Genomic DNA, 18,640 nt, shown 5'->3' on the forward strand with positions numbered 1-18,640 from the left:
GTTAAGACAAGGGTCATGGATAGGAAGAGAAAAGGAGAGTGTTATTTACTTGTTTCCTTCATTTAAATAGAAAGAGATAAAGAGCACATTAAAAAGTTAGTAAGAGGGTAGTTCTGTCTTTTTGCTATGGCAGGAGATTGAGGATGTCCATAGCACAATCAAGGCCCAACAGACATTGTTAATCAAATGTTTCCAGTTTTGTGCATGAGACAAAGTCATACCTCTGTTGTCTCTAACATATTCCCCAAGAAGAATCTGCATTTCTCTAGCCCCAGACTCACCTTCTCTTCCCCTTTTAGGGCTTGCAGCCAGCCCCTGTTCCTTGAATTAACCTCAGCTGAGTCAATTCTCCAGACATTTACTCCCTACAGGTCCACTTCTTTATCCTGCAGAGCAGATACACAAAGTGCACTCTAGGCACAGCTAAGAGAATCTTAAGAACTATACATGTAGCAAATCCCATTGAAAGTACTCATCAAATTCCCTTTCCCTGTATATTGCCAATTACGGAAGGCTAAGTAAGTTTTTACACTTTTTCACTCTACTTAGGCTAGCAGGACCAACAGAGCTATGGGAGATGGATACCATTCTGAATTGTGTGTCACCAATCAAATGGTTAACTTTGTTTCAAAGGCAGAAGCTTTTGTTGGAGCTGCATACACCACCCCCAAAAACAAAGAAAAATCCAGCCAGCTAACCAAACCAAACAGAACAAGAACCCAACAACTGTAAGATTCCTCTGAGTTCATAATGGTTGCAGTAAAGTCTTTTTACCTGTTAACTGAGTAGACTTGAGAGAGAAGACATTGAGAGCTGGTAAATATAGAATCCTATTGTGCTATTTTCATACACCCTCTTCTGAGTAACATTGCATTTTAACTATGTAATTATTATTATTACTTTATGTTAGCAGGCTTTTATCTCCATTTTGTCTTCAACCCCCATAGTATACAACAAAGATAGCTATTAAAGAGAACAGGCTAAGAAAAGAAAACTTCTGAGTGGCAGTTCTTTACAAAACAGACTGATTTATAATAAGCAAGTTACTGATAAGAGCAGAATAATATTTCAAAAAACTGGACTGTATTACAAAGCATGTCTGCCAACATCCATTTCTGTGGGATTATTGCTGAGAGATACTAATTGGCCTATTTCAGAAACTGGACTAATTTACAAACATTCATAAAATAGTGAAAAAGTTGCATGCTTTAGAAACCTGATACATTATCATGCCTCTGGACTAAAAAGAATATGAAGACAATAGCAAATGAAGATCATTGTTAAAATAGCTTGGTGATGTTTACAGTGCTTTTTCTTCTATTTTATCTGACTCTTCATGTTTCTTCTCATTTGTCTCTGCTGATTTTTTACCTTCAGGTTTAATCCATGGAGGGCTGTGCAATTTCTGTGAACCAACACAGTGGGGAAAAGATAATATAAGTACTATAATATTGCAGAATGTTATACAGATGTATAGTGGGATGCTCAAAAGAGGGTTATCAACACAGGCCCTGATTTTGATTTCATTTGAAATCAATCCTGATTTAAATCAAGAGATCCCGAACAGAAGTCAGTGAATTTACACTTGTGTAAGTGAGAGGAGAATCCAGCTAACAACCTGAGGTTCATCATATTGCATTGGAATACTAGAAATCAACACCAAGGCTATGTCTACACTAGCCAAAAACTTCGAAATGGCCATGCAAATGGCCATTTCGAAGTTCACTAATGAAGCGCTGAAATACATATTCAATAGCGCTTCATTAGCATGCGGGCGGCCGTGGCACTTCGAAATTGACGTGGCTCGCCCAGACGGGGCTCCTTTTCGAAAGGACCCTGCCTACTTCGAAGTCCCTTTATTCCTATGAGCAGATGGGAATAAGGGGACTTTGAAGTAGGCGGGGTCCTTTCGAAAAGGAGCCCTGTCTGAACGAGCCATGTGGCGGCAAGCCATGTCAATTTCAAAGTGCCATGGCCGCCCACATGCTAATGAAGCACTGAATATGTATTTCAGCGCTTCATTAGTAAACTTTGAAATGGCCATTTGAATGGCCATTTCGAAGTTTTTGGCTAATGTAGATACGGCCCAAGGGCGTGTCTACACTTGCATTTCTCTTTCGAAAGAGGCATGCAAATGAGGTAAATCAAAAATTCAATGAGATATAAATTTGCGTATTCATCACCTCATTTTGCATATTCTAATTTCAAAAGAGCTTCTTTCAAAAGAAGAAAGCCAGTGTAGATGCTGATCTTTTGAAAGTAAACCCCATCTTCGAAAGAATCCCTCTTCACATTAAATAAAGGGAAGAAGGATTCTTTTGAAGATGGGGTTTACTTTTGAAAGAGCAGCGTCTACACTGGCTTTCTTCTTCTGAAAGAAGCTCTTTCAAAATTAGAATATCTAATTGAGGTGCTGAATACGCAATTTATATCTCATTTGCATTTTCAATTTGCCTCATTTGCATACCTCTTTTGAAAGAGGAATGCAAGTGTAGACACACCCCAAGAGCTTAAAGAACCATAGGCATTAAGTACACACAGCTGTATTTATTTGTGATCGTCTTTGTACTGTTTTTTACATAACTGTAGTATGTCTTTTGGTGCTGCTCCTCCCCACATTCCCCACTGCATCATGGGTACAAGGGACAAAAACAGCTGGTTAATCAGTGGTTAGGGAATGAGAGTGGAGCAAAAAGGTTGAGCTGCCCAGAGGTACAATGCTGCCTTAGCTCTATCACAGAATACGTACGTAACTGTATTTTTATTGAACATGCAGATGAAGGGTCCTATGATATGCTCTTCTGAAGCTTTTTCTTTGTGTAACATGCTGAATTAGGGAAATTTCATCATATCATATTTATATCCAGGGTCTGGAAATTGCCTTCCCCCCAAGCCTCTCCCCCGTCCCCAAGTTTATAAGAACAGTTTAGCTGATTAGGACAGTTAAGTTCTTTAAGTATTAAAATTGTTCCTAAAAGAAGGCCATCTCATACCACCAACTTCAGCCAAGTGGAGCAGAAGTCCCCATTGCAGTTCATGACGTGCTAGCTAGAAATCATTCACTTGGAATGGTCAGATACCGTTCAAGGAACTTACCCTGAATAAAGAGACACTTATAAATGGCCTCAATTATGCAAAGACTTATGTACCTGAAAGCTGAGATCTGTTTCTGCCTCCTTGAGCTGAAGAGATGTTGAGTTATTGAGGTTCCCCAAACAAGCCTTGCCAGCCTGTAAATATAATCATTGAAGCCATATCACTGTTAGAAAGGTTTTGGATGAAAAAAAAAAAAGAATCAGAGATTTTCTGGTTTTCTTACAGTAGATGGGATTGATGCTTTATATAGCAATTTTCATGTTCAGAACTCTCTAGCAACATTACCCAGTTTGTCCTCACAACATCCTCGTAGGCCAGTGAATAAGTAATCCCAATACCTATATTTCACATGAAGAAATTGTGACAGAAAATTTAAGTAGCTTGGCCAATGCCACAGAAGGATCTGGTGTAAAAAGTATTATGATGATTCAGGAATTCACAATTTCCGTTCCTTTAACTAAACCACTAGGCTATCCCCATGTCATCAGTAGAGCAACTGAATTTATCAGAGATTGAGTAGGAGGAGAGCATCTTGTTCTCTGAGTACAGAAGGAGCATTATGTCTAGCTCTTCCGATGAACATGAGGTGAGAGGGACAAATCAGCACAGACTCTGGAAAGGAAGGCTGTGCCTTTGTTGACTGTTAAAATCTTTTGAGCACATTAACAGATGAGTGAATAAAACAGAATTGGTTATCATTTATTTGAAATTCTTAAAAACTCTTACTGACAAGAAACATAATCATAGGCTGAGAGGTAAGTTCTGTTATAGATCAGGGACTTTCTCATAGACAGAAAACAGTAGAAATATTTACTCAATTTTCAAAATGTCAAAAGTCTAACAGCAGAGTGCCTATCAGGACTGGCATGTGGTACATTTATTCATGAGGTGGAAAGGAAAGGAACGGTGGTGTATAATTGTTCAGTTTTGTCATGTCTAGGGCAAACCTCGAGAAATTTCAGAAAGACCTAACAAACCTAGGTGAACTGGCAGCATGATGACAAAATGAAATTTACTGAAGGGGCATAAAAACAAACAAAATTAACAAACAAAATATTAGGTTGTGTAGATTTCTGTCAACACAACTCTGTCAACAGAAACTACTGTTGACAGTGTGCTGTAGTGTAGATGTAGCCATTTTCTTTTAGGCTATGTGTACCCTAGAAGCATCTGTTGACAGTAATTTCTATTGAAAAAAAGGGAAGAAGGATTCTTTCAAAGATGGGGTTTATTTTCCAAAGAGCAGTGTCTACACTGGTTTTCTTCTTTCAAAAGAAGCGCTTTCGAAATAAGAATATGCAAATGAGGTGCCAGATATTCAAATCTGTACCTCATTTGCATTTTGATTACCCTTATTTGCATGCCTCTTTCAAAAGAGGAATGCAAGTGTAGACACAGCCTTAGGCTGTGGCCACACCAGCCGTTCATTTCAAAACCGATTTTGAAATAAGGGGCAATTCGAAATGAGCAAAAGAGAGACTACACAGAAATTGCTCGTTTCGAAATCAACTTCAAAATTAAAAGACGTTCATTTTCAAGTCGTTATTGCACTCCCGTGTTGGGAATAATGCCTCCTTTCGATGTTGATTTTGAAATGAAATTTGTGTAGTTGCTCCTCGGCCGCCATTTTGAAATGAAAAGTCCTCCACAGAGCCAGCCCCTCCCCAGAGCACAGAGACTCCCTGGCCAGCAGCCAAAGCTCTATGGCTGTCAGCTGCGGGTGCCTTAAAGCTTCAGGGACACAGAAACCTCATGCAGGAAGCTGAGTGTGTGCTGGCAGATGTAGGAGCATGAGGTGACCAGGCAACACTCACAAGTACCCCCAAAAAGCAACACCCCTCCATGGCCGGCCTGATGGCCAGTAGCCAAGACCCACAGGATCCCCATGGAGCCAAGAGTTCTGTGCGGCAGGGCTCTGGGAAGCCCCTAAAAAGGAGGGGGGGCCCTCTAGCTGGAAGCTGAAGTCCAGGACCTGCTGGCTGTCTGGGAGGATGAGGACGTCCTGCTCAGGATGGAGGGGCAGAAGAGAAATGCAGATGCCTTTGCTTGCCTTGCCAGCAACATCACTGCAAGGGGCTGCCCCCTCTGGACCCCCTACCAGGTCCACTCCAAAGTTCAGGAGATGCGGCAGGACTATGCCCAAGCAAGGGACTCAGCCTGGCAGTCAGGGGCAGTGCTGGCCACATGCCCCTACTTCAAGGAGCTCCACAAGCTGCTGGGACCCAGGGAGGCTGCACCATCCAATGAGACCCTGGACACGGCAGAACTGGAGGGTCAGAGAGAGGAGCCCCAGCCAGGACCCTCAATGGCCCCCCCCACTTCAGGCCCCAAAGTACCTGTTGGCACTGGGGACAGTGACAGCAGGAGCGAGGGACCTCTGTATATAGCCGAGGCCTCCAAGGGTCCTAGCCAGGCTACCTCCACCCGGGCCTCCCCTGAACCACCTGAGGAACCCTCAGGTAGGGCCAGGTGTGGGGTGCCCTGGTCATGTGAGGGGGGGGCAGTTCGTGACACAGCTGGCCCGGGCCTGGGCATGTGGTCACTGACCAGGGACCCAGGGATGGCCATCATCGCTGCTGGGGGGGCATGCATTTGTGGGGGGTTCCCCACATGGAGCCATGTGCTGCCATGAGGGTCATAAGCCCGGGAAGGCAGGGAGGGCTGGGGCAGCCACTCTAACGGCCCTGCATTGACAGACCCCACAGCAGATGGGCCACCCCAGAACCCCTCACCACTAGCAGGGTGGGATGGCAGTGGGGACAAGGCTGCTGGCCCATGGTACCCGGGCTTGTGACTGACAGGGCACCACCCTCTCCCCTTACGTCTTCGCAGCCTTGACATCTGCCAGCCATCCCAGCCCCCTGGACATGACCGGGAGGCCTGCAGCAGCTGAGGAGGGCACAGGGGTGATGCCTCCCTGGACCGGGAGCCATGGTGGGAGGAGCTGCTGCTGCATCCAGGCAGATGGTCTGGCAGCAGCCCACGCAGCTGCATGGTGGGAGCAGAACTGCTTGCTGTGGGGATGGCTCTCCATGGAGCAGGCGGCATGGGACTGAGTGGCTGGGTATCTAGACACCCTGACCCAGGCTGTCATCAACCACCTGGCCCAGCTGCCTGCCTTTCCTGGAACCCCACCCTGCCCCAGGCCTCCCTTCCTCTCTGGTCCCCTCCTCTGTCATGCCCCCCCATCCCAGTTTCCCCCTCTTCCCCAGCCCACCACTCCTCAGCTTCTCCCCCCGCGCCCTTCCCCCCCACCCCCCACCCTTGCAGCTCTGCTCCGAGCTGACATGTCCCCAGCCAAGTGGCAGGAGCTGGCACGCTGGCTGTGGCTGGGTGAGCCCTGCCTGTCTGTGGCTCCCTCCACTCCTCCCCATGAGTCCAAGCCCCAAGATACTCTGGTCTGGCCCTACCTCCCTGTTCCACCTGCCCCATTCCAGCCCCACCGTGGTCCACGGACCCAGGGAGGTCGTGGCACCAGGGGCCATCGTGGCTCCTGACCAGCCACTCCGAGGCTCCCCCACCCACCCATATACATAGTTCACCGCTGCCCCCATGTAAATATTTCACCCCCCCCATGTAAATAGTCACATGTTCTTTGTTTTCCAAAAATAACAGTTGAATTTATTTAATGGTGGTATGTGTCTTGCCTTGGGTGGGGATGGCGAGGGGGGGTGCATACGAGTGGGGGTGCTGGTGGGGCAGGGCTGAGAATTGGGGGGCATTGCACAGAGTGGGCCAGGCCAGGTCATGGGGGTCCACGGGCAAAGGTGCACCCTGGCAACAAAATACCCTACCTGGTTGCTCATAGTGTGGCATGGCCTTGGCCGCCCAGTGCACCACAAAGAGCTCCTGCTTGCTCTCCATGAGGTTGTGGAGAGCACAGCAGGTGCGCACAACTGCAGGCACACTGGGCAGGCCTACCTCGATATGCATCAGAGTGCACCTGAAGCATGCCTTCAGGAGGCCGAATGCCTGCTCAACTGTGTTCCTGACTTGGTTGAGGCTGGCGTTGTAGAGGTCCTGGTTCTCATTGGTGTGTCCCATGTAGAGGTGCATTAGCCATGCCTGGAGAGGGTAGGCAGCATCGCCAACAATGCACGGGGGTATGGTCACATCCCCCACCAGAAGCTCCCGTGGGAAGATGTAGGTGTCCTCTGCCATCCTGTGACCAAGCCATGAGTTCTGAAGGACACAGGCATCGTGGGCCCTGGCTGGCCAGCCCACACAAATGTCCATAAAATGTCCTCGTATATCCATGAGGGCCTGGGTGATGACAGGATGGTATCCCTTTCGGTTGAGGTACCGTCCCTGGCTGTGTGGTGGGGCCCGGATGGCGATGTAGGTGTTGTCCAATGCACCGATGCAGTTGAGGAATCCCAGCTGTTGGAAGCCGGTCATGGCAGCATCCACGTCTCCAAGGTGGATCAGGCAGTGCAGGAGGATCCTGTTGATGGTGGCGACAACTTGTAGGGAGGGGGTAGAGGTCACAGGTGCCAGGTAGCATATGGGGGCCCCCCACACTGGAACCCTGTTCCCTGGGACCCCACTCCCTAGGAGGCCCCTCCCCAGAACCCCACCGTGGGGTGAGTCCCCAGGTGTCTTACCTCAAGGAGGACAACCCTGATGGTGGCCTTCCCCACCCCAAATTGGTGGCCAACCGAGCGATTGCTGTCTGGGGTGGCCAGCTTCCACACGGCGATGGTTACTCATTTCTTCAAGGTGAGTGCAGGCCTCATATGGGTGTCCTGGTGGTGAGGTGCTCGTGCCAGCCAATGGCACAGCTCCATGAACATGGCCCGAGTCATCTGGGAGTTGTGGAGCCACTGGTCATTGTCCCACTCCCCGAGAACTATGTCCCACCATTCCATGCTGGTGGGGTACCGCCAGAGGCGATGGTGGGGCTGGGACGGGGGTGCTCTGGATGCACTGTGGGGAAGGCCTACAGGAGGCCGGCCATGTGTTGGGTAGCACGTAGCCTCATATTGCGTGCTGTCAGGATGGCCATCAGGCTGGCCATGATTTACAAGGTGTCCCCATTAGTGAAGTGCTGTGGGTCCATGGTAGGCACAGGTGTGGTGCTAAGCAAGGCTCTGCCGAGTGCTGTGCTGGAGGTAGCATGCTGCAAGCAGCCGGGGTCCTCAGCATGTGCGCGGGGGGGGTGTTTAGGCTGGGCCCCTTAATAGGGCAGCTGGCCTTTGCTCCAGGAAGGGCTTGTCGGCCATCCGACCCTGCGCTCACCATTTCCTGCTCCGTTATTTAGAAATGAAGCTGTGGCTGTGTAGCCACTCCATTTCAAAATGACGAGGTGTCTCTTCAATGCTGCTGATCACAACATCAATCCGCGGTTTGTGTGTAGTCACTTCCTTTCGAAGTGGCTCACTTCAAAGTGACAGATAGGGATTCCCCCTCTCGACATCACTTCCTAGTGTGGCCACAGTCTAAGTGTTTAAACACACTTTTAATTTTATCATCCTGTCACAATGAACTCTTCATTATTAGTAACCAGCAAATAATGGTTATATCAACCAGCAAAAATGAACTACAGCCTGCATCTTAAACAAGAAATACTGATAAGAGATCATATCATTACACTGCATACCCTGACTGGTTACCCATTTGAAACCAGTTCCTAATAACAGTTCCTAATAACTAAGGCCCTTGGGGCCAAGTCCTGTCTATTTTAGAGCCTGCCTCTCCATTCATTCATGATCTGAAAAAATGGGCAAATGCTTCCTACGACAAAGCAGCAAATGAATTCAAGACAAAGTTTATGAGACTCGGAGATAAATATCTCAGACAAAGGAGCTTGTTTGTGAAATTAGTTACCAAATGAAGTTTTAACAAGACCAATTTTGGCCACTTTTAGAATACCCTGCAAGATCCACCCTGCCTACCTAAAGCTCTTCCACTATAAAAGCAAAAATACACATGAATAAAGAAAACCAACAAAGCCAACCAATGAGCTTTCTAATATCTAAGAACAAACACAGAAGCTTTTTCAGATGTAACTGAGTGTGTTCACCAGGCAGATCAAAAAGTGCAAATTTCAGTGCTTGCCCATTATGACAATGGTGTCAGCTGCAAAGCCTCATAGAGAGAAGGAAATTATGAAAGAATAGAAAAACTACCTGCCGCAATTTAAGATGTTTGTAAACTGAAATGAGCATTTTAATAACAGTAATAGGATTTTGGGTAGGGGTAGTGGGCAATAAATGGTTACGTTCGTATAGATAAATACACTGTGGTGTTCCTCTGTACTTTGTGTGTGTGTGTGTGTGTGTGTGTGTGTGTTCACAAGCTTTCTAGAAAATGCACAGACAAAAGGACAAGCTTTCATTCCCATTCATTCCCAGACCCTCTCCAGAGCTCCATGTCCCAACTGTCCATGCTTCTGCACAGCACTACTGGAAATCAATAAGGAGGAGGATTCAGGTAGCCTTTGAGGAACATTGTAGTCCCTCCCAGAAGCAGACTCCAAGATTCCACCCTTCTCAGCTCACCCAATCTCACTCAGCTTTACCTAATCTCACTGAAATGGACTGACTCCCATAGATCTTAGTTGGCTTGGGGTCAGTCTTATTATAGTAGACTCACCATAATTGATAACCAGGGAAGCAGTGTCTCCTGCCATATCCCAGTTTCATCCTACTGAGAGGCAGCCAGTGCATTGACAGGGTTCATCTGTACACCATCCCTCAAAAAGCAACATAGCCTAACATGTCAAAACTGCTTTCTTATCTAGGAATGAAGTGTATAGGAATGTAAGGAGGGTAGGAATGTGACTGGCACTACTGTTAGTTTGATAGAGGAAAGCCCTTATTTTGTTGAAATATAATCTTCAACTGTCTTGTGAGCACTAATTTTCATAGACACATAGAAGATTAGGGTTGGAAAAGACCTCAGGAGGTCATCTTGTTCAAAACCCTGCTCTAAGGACACGCCCCCGCAACTAAGTCTAAGATTTGAAGGATAGTAAACTATATGGAAGGCCAGATGCTCTGCTGGTGTAAATTAGAATACCATAGCTATCCTAATTTATTCCTGCTAATGGTTACCCTATTAACCTCTTAAAAGGGAGCAACCAGCTGTTTCTGACATAGAAGAACTGAAACAGAGAGTGGAAACTCATCATCATTTCACGTTGGAACGCTTGCTAAATGGGCCATAATGCTTGAATAAACTTTATCCAAATTTTGGATAAAAATACTTTTTGCTTTCAAGTAAATACGGCAGTTTTTCAGCCAAACCAATCTTCTTAGGTATCAGAAGGGTAAAAATAGAGGTTAAAATGAAAACTATTTACAACTCTACCTAATGTGTCATGACCACTGTTTCTTCATAGTGACAAAGCCTCAATGGAACACTGTATCTCATAATGTGTTTGTATAACTGTTAATATAGGATATATGAATGAGAGACAAAAATAATTTACAACACTATATTACTGTAAAACATGCTTAGTCACGGCACAGTGGCCATTATTTCCACTAGAGTCGCAATGCAGTTTACTGTATTTTTATTACAATGCACCTTGCCACATATCACAGTAATTCACAGAATTAAAAAGGCAGACCGCCTTCTGTTTATAGTGTTTTTAATCAGCTTTGGTACATTATACCAAATTTATTTCACAAATTCCAAACATATTTTTAAGATAACAAGAGTGAACCTGAGATTATGGGCTTTATAGTATTTTACTAGATATTACGAATTTGGGGTTTTTTTCGCAGTTATAAACAGAAGAAAATTATTGTTCAGGATTCTTAACAATAAAGAGATAAATTCATATACATATAAACAAACATTAACTCACTGAGACTTTGATACAGATAGCTTTGGGAAGCTAAGAAGGTGGAGCAAGAACTATAAATGTGGAGATTTACTCCTTTATGGATGCATATGTAAAGCAAATTGGGTTAAGCAGTAATCTGCCCTTGCCAGTGCACAGGACTTGGATGCGAGCTAGAAGACTTCATTCTTCCCAACACACACCTGTCTCTACTAAGCCAGTGGAACGATGGACCAAATATAAGTCCCTAAAGTCTTTAGTCCAGCTAAAGAGTAAATCACTCTGAGGGCTTTTTTCACCAGCCCCCAACATTTTGGGAGTAATGGAACTTCAAAATAGAATGGGTACTTCGAAATGCCTACAGCTATATGGCTTGCCGACGCTTTGAAGTTAGCAACTTAGAAGTTTGTGTGGCAGGAATTAGGCTGATGGGGTGCCGCATACACAGCACAGCACCTCATTGCTATTCACTACTCGGGCTCGTTTACATGCCCCTTTCGAAGGAGAGGGGCTAGCGTAGACAAGCCCAGAAAGTGGTGGGTAGCAGGTAAAGCCAGATTTTCTTCTACACGCTTCCTGCCCTCCCCTCACAGGGAAACAATTTTCACTTCCTAATTTGCACACAGATATTGGACAACAGGAAACAGACAGAAAAAGGCGGAGCTGGGATTAGAATGCAAGCCCCTCCTCATCTTTTGCCTATTCCTCTGGCCTACACAGCCTTTTAATTATGCAGCTGCAATTCTGTTACTCTTCAAATTCAAACAGTAATGGAAGACACCCATAAACAGGGAGAGGTGGTCTTTCTTTCCCTTTCCTGCACATGTCCTTCCCTCTTTCGCCCTCAGTACTCAATAGGTGCCAATAGTACCTGGGGATATTTCACTAATAAATTAACATTACAGATTAACTGCAGAGAAATCCTGAACTCCTTTGATGTATTGATAGTCAATGTCTCACTGACTTTAAAGCTTTAGTACTACGTTAAGTTTTCTGATCCAGAATCTAGTGTTTACAGATTATTTATTAACTGTGTTGTATATGCTGTCCATTGATTTGGAGGCATTATGGAGTCCCCAGTCCTTCAGGCACTCAGTGCAGAAATCTCCGTTAAATCAATGCAAATTGCGTATGCAAAGAGCTGAATGCTTTCTGATCCAGAGATGAAAGCTTCATGGTTAAAAATGATCAGTCACATTAATTTATTTATAGACTATATTAACTTTATTTTATACATGTTTCTGTTTCAATTGTATATTTTCCCACAGCATCTTATTAATATTTAGTCTTGACAAGAATTACAATTTTTGTGACTATGTATGAATTTAGTTCTCTGGAGAAAAAAGGGGGGGCAGGGGATATTATTATTTTCCCTTCTAAACAATACAGCAATGCTTCCATGGGTTGAATTTATTGGGTTCATTTCACTTTTTCTATGTGAAGATTAAGGAAAATATTAATGATCTTTCACATTTGTAAAATAAAGTATCCATGAAGCAACACCTCTCACACCTCACACAATTTATTTTTATATACTTTAAAGCAAAAAGGATCTGGAATACTAAATATTAAAACAAGTAGACAATCAAGGCATGGCATATGACAAAGTATTAATGCTTCTTGATCAGTTTAGTATGCAGCTTGATCAGCAACATATCTGTATGTGAAAATTCAGTTGATGAAATATGCGGCTTGATCAGGAAAGCATGCAAAAATTTAACACCAATAGTATTTGGCACATCCAATGAATTATACAGCAAAGCTGGGGAGATGCATTCCTGGGTGCATAAATTATGAAAGTGGACCAGCCCAGTATTCAACCCCATTAAATTATTTTTTAAAAATAGCATGGGAAAACTAGGCATGCTATTCAATTTGATTTACAAACTATACAGCAACATGACAATGAAAGCATACGGTTAAATCAGTGAAGTAAAATGCTCAAAAAGAAGACTGCATACTGTAGATCAACTAATCATGCCATTTGTTTATTAGGATCTATTCTTGAGTGGCTAGCCTGGGCCACAATTGCCACACCACGTTTATCATGCTTGATAAAGCAGTGCTGGTGTATCAGTGTACTCATGTTGTGAGACATGTTCTAGCAGCAGTGTAGACAAGCCCTTCATGTTAACGTTCTGCAATGTCAGTGGAGTTAAGATGGTATAAAAATAACTGTAAGAACAGAGTCTGATCTGAGGTCTCCTGGATTTACTTTACAGAGATAAAATATATTTGGGGCTTGGGTGAGTTTACAATTCCCAATTTTTTTCTTGTGTTATTGGTTCAAAAATTTGAAACTTTCCAAGGGGAAGTAAAATATGCTAACTTTGGTATATTGGTTTAAAACCAAAAGAAAGAAGAAATGTAAATGATTTAAAGTCAAAATTATACATTGTCCAGATTTGTTCAAAAATTCATTATCCTTTCCAAACTTTTCCATTATCTTTGACATTGGAATTTGTACCAAACTCCAGTCACCAAGTTTAAAGTGTTTTCATGCTGTTTGCAAATATTTCACACTAATCTAATCTAATATTAATTCTGCTCTCACTGGACTTGCATTAGACATACTGAGAGAATTTAGATGTAATATTTTAGGTCTGAAGACATTAAACACATACCGTTCCTTTCTCCCCATTCTAGATGCTGAGATTTCTTTCCCTTGACCAATTCTGGTGCTGCATACTGAGAAGAATGTTTTCACTTATCGCCTCAAAGATGCAAGGCCAAAACCTTAACTAACTCAAAGGTGATTTAAAGGAGTTGAACTTGATTTGTTAACAGTTAGATTCTTTCACCTTATGATAATCCTCCAAGCTACACAGCTGGCTCATGTTTATACAAACTTTACTATTGCATACACATGAAGTATGGGTTTTCCAGATGAAAATTCAATGTATTAAAATATAGCATAACTATGATAAGATACTAAATAGATTTTTCTTCTTAGAATTTCCTGTATGATTATTCAAATTACTTCCATATTTTATACAAGGACACACAAATAAGCCTCTCATGAATTATTATAATAATCTACTTAAATATCTGGTGATCCTCCAAACAGCTTATTAAAAATGTAGTGCTTCATATACTATAATATGTAATATGCTTGAGTGTGCATTGCCATTGGTTCTTGATTAAGATGGTGGTTGGTTTTTTTTTATTATTTTAGGCATTCAGTGTACTGGCTTAACAGTAAAAATCAAATTACAGTAACCGTTCATGACCTGTATAGTATTTCTTTTGGCATTCAGAAATGAGCCAACCTGAAATAAAGGTAAAATTGCTACTGTCAGAAATTTCAGCATCGTAACCACAGTGATTAAGAGAGGGTGGAAGCTAATAGAATGATCAAAGTTTTGCTGTTAAGAATGATGCAAAACTTATGAAGCTAATTGCCACGGTTGCTTAGAAACATGTGCGTGTTTTGGTCCAATGCTCAATGTTCTCTGCCACTGAATGATTAATGAATTTATTGTGTTTCCTTATTGCAGGAAAAGCAACAAAGAAGAGAAAAGAAAATCTGTACCCCTTTTATTTTTCAGAAAAAGCTGTGCAAGGACAGAGCTAGAAACTGAACACAAGATGATGAATCTAGGATTCATCCTGCTTTGGAAAGGGGGCTGGACTCTAGCCTTAAGATTCTATGACTGCAAGATGTTTAAATAAGGTAATATTTTATAAACTGTATGTTGTTATTTCTGACTCCCTTCAATTGGTGATTCTAAATTGTGTGTTCTTCTGCACTGAAGTAGGTAGTGAATGGCTTTTGGATGATTGAGTGCACATGCATACTTTCTGTTTGATATTATTCAGTCCAGGATTCTACACCAGAAGGGCTTTGTAAAAGTACATGAGATGAAATCCTGATTCCACAGAAGCCAATAGAAAAAAAAACCAAAACAAAACCAACCATCCCTTTCACATCAGTTGAGTCACAATATCACTGATAATTTCCTAGCAGTTTGATCACTGGACAAAATCCTCTAGAAACAGAAAATTCTTCTGAAAGTGTTTTCTAAATGTTAGAGGGAAGGAAAAGAAAGTTGGTGTTGGAGAGACAAATAGAAGCCCTAAATTAGGGAAAATTTCACAGATTTAATCCAAAACATTAATATTACCAGATGATTTAACTTCGTGTAGTGATTGAATGTCCCATGGGGAGCAGCTCTGTTTTTCCAATCTGTCCAATTTCCAAATTTATTGATTTCATTCTACATATCTAGATCCATCCAACCTATAAATAAAATTTTATGTGTATCTCTTTAGAAGTCACATACATTAATTAATATGAACACACATAAACCATAAACAAAACCTGCAGTAGGAATAGCAAACTAAATATTGCCAAAGTATTTGGCCATAAGGAGTGCAGAGGAAAAATCAGATCTATTTGACAAGCCATTTACATTCTGTCTCTTTTATTTAGATGTCTAAAATACTTATGCTCTACTATGGCAATCAGTCAGCAGAAGAGTAATCCTACAAAATTAATGGAATCTTGTTAATTGGATAAACAATTAAAGTTTTTTTCTACCACTCTGAGAAAAGAGATAATGTATTGAAGGTATTAGTTTCAAGTTCTGAAAAGTCCTAAGACAAATAACATTTCAGAAAAAAAAATTAAAGGGATGAAATTTAAAGATGCTTTTCAAATTTCTAAAAATGTCAAATTAGTTTCTCTCCCCACCTCGGAAGCTGGACTGGAGGCAATTGCATCACTACCTTCCCTGGGAGACCACAGCTTGGTGCAATGGCTCAGTTTTTGTTTTCTCATTTGGCCTTAAGAGTTACGTTGGAAAATGTTTCAGTGCCTGATAGGGTCACCCAAACCAGATAGGCCAAAGGGTGGAATCAAATTAAAAGTAGTCCACTGGTCTTCCAGGGTGGTGGCTGAAAGACAGTTCAACAACCAATCCTCATAACAAAATTATAGAACTGAAAGGCAGCTATTGTGGAAAGATAGTTGTGGTTGACAGAGACTTTGTTCATGCCCAAAGTAAATGGCAGGAAGGGTGCAGATTCAGAGACCTGGATTTACAGGACAAAGAACATGAAGATAGTGCCAATTTTTCTTTACAAAAGTAAGCCGAAAACATGTGAAAAACTCTTCGGCTCTGTCTGCACTTGCATTCCTCTTTCAAAAGTGGCATGCAAATGAGGGAAATCAAAAATGAAAATGAGATGTGATTTACATATGTGGTACCTCATTTGCATAATCTCTTTTCGAAAGTGCTCCTTTGTAAAGAAGAACAACCGCATAGATGGGGCTCTTTTAAAAGTAAACCCTATCTTCAAAGGAACCTCTCTTCCCATAAAAAATGTCTCTGATAACCACCATAAAAAAGTCTCTGTCAACTTTTGAAAGAGCCCCATGTACACTGCTTTTCTTCTTTTGAAAGAAGCTCTTTCGAAAAGAGATTATGCAATGAGGCACCAGATATGTAAATCAGTGCCTCATTTGCATTTTGATTTCCCTCATTTGCATGCCTCTTTCAAAAGAGGAATGCAAGTGTAGACATAGCCTTCCTGTAAAATATGCAGCATGTTCTTAAAATACTACCGTGTAGTGTAGTATTATGACTGTGTGAGCTCTCTTTTGAGGTGGTATATATTACTCCATTTCCCCTTGGGTGTAATGTGACCATCACAACTAAAATGGTGTATTCTATAGATATAGTAATTTGTTATATAAGGCATGAGGATAAATTAAGATATTTTATCCAAAAGACACACTACAATATCTTAGCTAAATTAATTAAGGCATAAGAACCAAACAGCCTTAGCATAAGGAGCTATCCAAAAGTAATGCTAGTTCATAAGTTATCACAAGAGAGGCTGCTTTCATGACTAAACAGCTGGAAAGTAATGACAAGATGCTACTTTATACCAGCTTGGGCTATATTTAGTTAGGGACATCAGCAGATGTGTGGCCACAAGAATTCCATGGTAACAGATTGACATATATCCTAATAAGCTTGAGGTAAAAGGATTAGTCACTTATGGGAGAATGATGTGCACTCCAACAGCAGTTAAGTGATGAAATACAAATAAGACAAAGGGAAGAACCCTCCAGTGAATATGCATTAGGCATGGCAGTGTAACACATTACACAGTTGTATCCAAGTCCACGTATTTTGTGAGGGAGTGATGAAGGCTTTGGGAGATGCTAGCATAATGACCACTGGTGATGGTTATAATGGTGAAGGGGAAGAAGATAACTAACCCTTCAGGTTATTTTTCAAGGGATGGTTTAAGTATAATGGATGCTCAGTGCCTTCTGTTTAATCTTCTCCAGCCTTGCTGGGTTGGCGCATTTGCAAAGTTGCTAACTGTATTAATACAACTATTACTAATTTAGTGTGAAGCTACATCTACACTAAAAGATAAATTTGAATTTATTAAAAATCTATTTTATAATGGCATTTTTTTAAATTCAATTTTGAGTGTCCTCACTTCCCACAGGCTCCCAACATATTTGACATATTGCTTCCACACTGAAATCACTAAACATCAACTGTTGAAACAGTGCATTGTGGGAACCTATACCACAGTTCCCTCAGCCCCGCATTCTGAGCCGTGAGTAGGGTACAGCACCACTGTTATTTTCCCGGGTCCCTGCAGGTTGGGGACCCAAGAAACTGACAGCACAGCAGCCCTGGTCAGTTTCCTGGGACCTGCTAGTAGTGAGGAACTAGGTGCCACGTGCAGTAGCTCTGTCAGTTTCCCAAATATCTGACGCTTGGGGGATCTGGGAAACTGACAGTGGAGCAGCCCCAGTCAATTTCTTGGCTTCCCCAAGCTGCAGGACCTAGGAAACTGACAGCACAGCAGCCCTGGTCAGTTTCCCAGCTCCCACAAGTAGCAGGGAGCTGAGAGCTTTGTGTAGCTTTGTGTGATAAATGCAGGACAATTGCGGAGGCTAATAAATTCAAATGAAAGACATGCCACCTCCACATTAGCCTTTATCTGACATTTTAAACTCAAGATTGATGCTATACCCACCATTTAATATCAACATTTTGTTATTAATATTAGGGAAGACTAAATCAAGCTAATAACACTTACAATGAAGACAGTGACATTTTAATGTTGAGCTAACACCTTTAAATTTGATTTTAACTCATAGGTAGATGCAGCCTGATTCTCCTACTCTCTGTGTTGTAGCCACACACATCAAGGCGCCCAGCTGAGCAACTGCTAACTCTAGGCTGATCTTGGGAAAATTTCTGAGTGCTAATTGGAAAAAACAGATCTGTAATAAGATCAATATATAATCAATAGATCAGGTAATAATAGGATGATGCAATAAAGCCTTTAAAGCTACATGTACCATTACGTGTATTCAATTCCATCTCACTTTTGTTTGCTACTCAAGATTTATCCAGCATTGCTCAGGTTCTTCAGGGCTGGAGGTTGGGGGGTGGGGTGCAGAAGTCAGGGCCAGGGCCAGGACCAGGACTTAGAGATGGGGCTCAGAGGAGGGGGGCGGGGCTGAAGGTATAGGGGGCTGCAGGAGGCAGGGCCAAAAGTGGAGTACTCTGGAGAGGGGGTGAAGTTGCAGAAATCAGGGCAGGAGGTAAGGAACTTGGGTCAGGGAGTGCAGGAATCAGAGCAAGGAGATATGAGGGGAGAAAGTGGGGCCAGCCAACAGCTGCTCCCTATGAGTGACCTATGGCAGTGGGTGCCATGCTGCCCCGGCATCAGCAGTCCTCCCTGAGATCAGCCTGCTGCATGGGTCAGATGGCAGCT

At 42.8% G+C, this 18,640-nt stretch overlaps 1 protein-coding gene across 3 annotated transcripts in view; it reads right to left on the reverse strand.

Annotated features, from left to right (window-relative positions):
* Positions 1-1,042: 1,042 nt before the first annotated feature.
* The window catches only part of LUZP2 (leucine zipper protein 2), a 462,473-nt gene continuing 444,875 nt past the window's right edge, over positions 1,043-18,640 (reverse strand). For all 3 annotated transcript variants that reach the window (XM_074999009.1, XM_074999008.1, XM_074999007.1), the window contains 2 exons: positions 3,150-3,230; positions 1,043-1,405 (listed from right to left, as the gene is read on the reverse strand). In XM_074999009.1, the coding sequence (XP_074855110.1) occupies positions 1,301-1,405; positions 3,150-3,230 (186 nt within the window). In that variant the 3' untranslated portion in view covers positions 1,043-1,300. The remainder of the gene's footprint in view (positions 1,406-3,149; positions 3,231-18,640) is intronic.

This window comes from Carettochelys insculpta, chromosome 6 (assembly GCF_033958435.1).
Source record: "Carettochelys insculpta isolate YL-2023 chromosome 6, ASM3395843v1, whole genome shotgun sequence".
Lineage (NCBI taxonomy): Eukaryota > Metazoa > Chordata > Testudines > Carettochelyidae > Carettochelys > Carettochelys insculpta.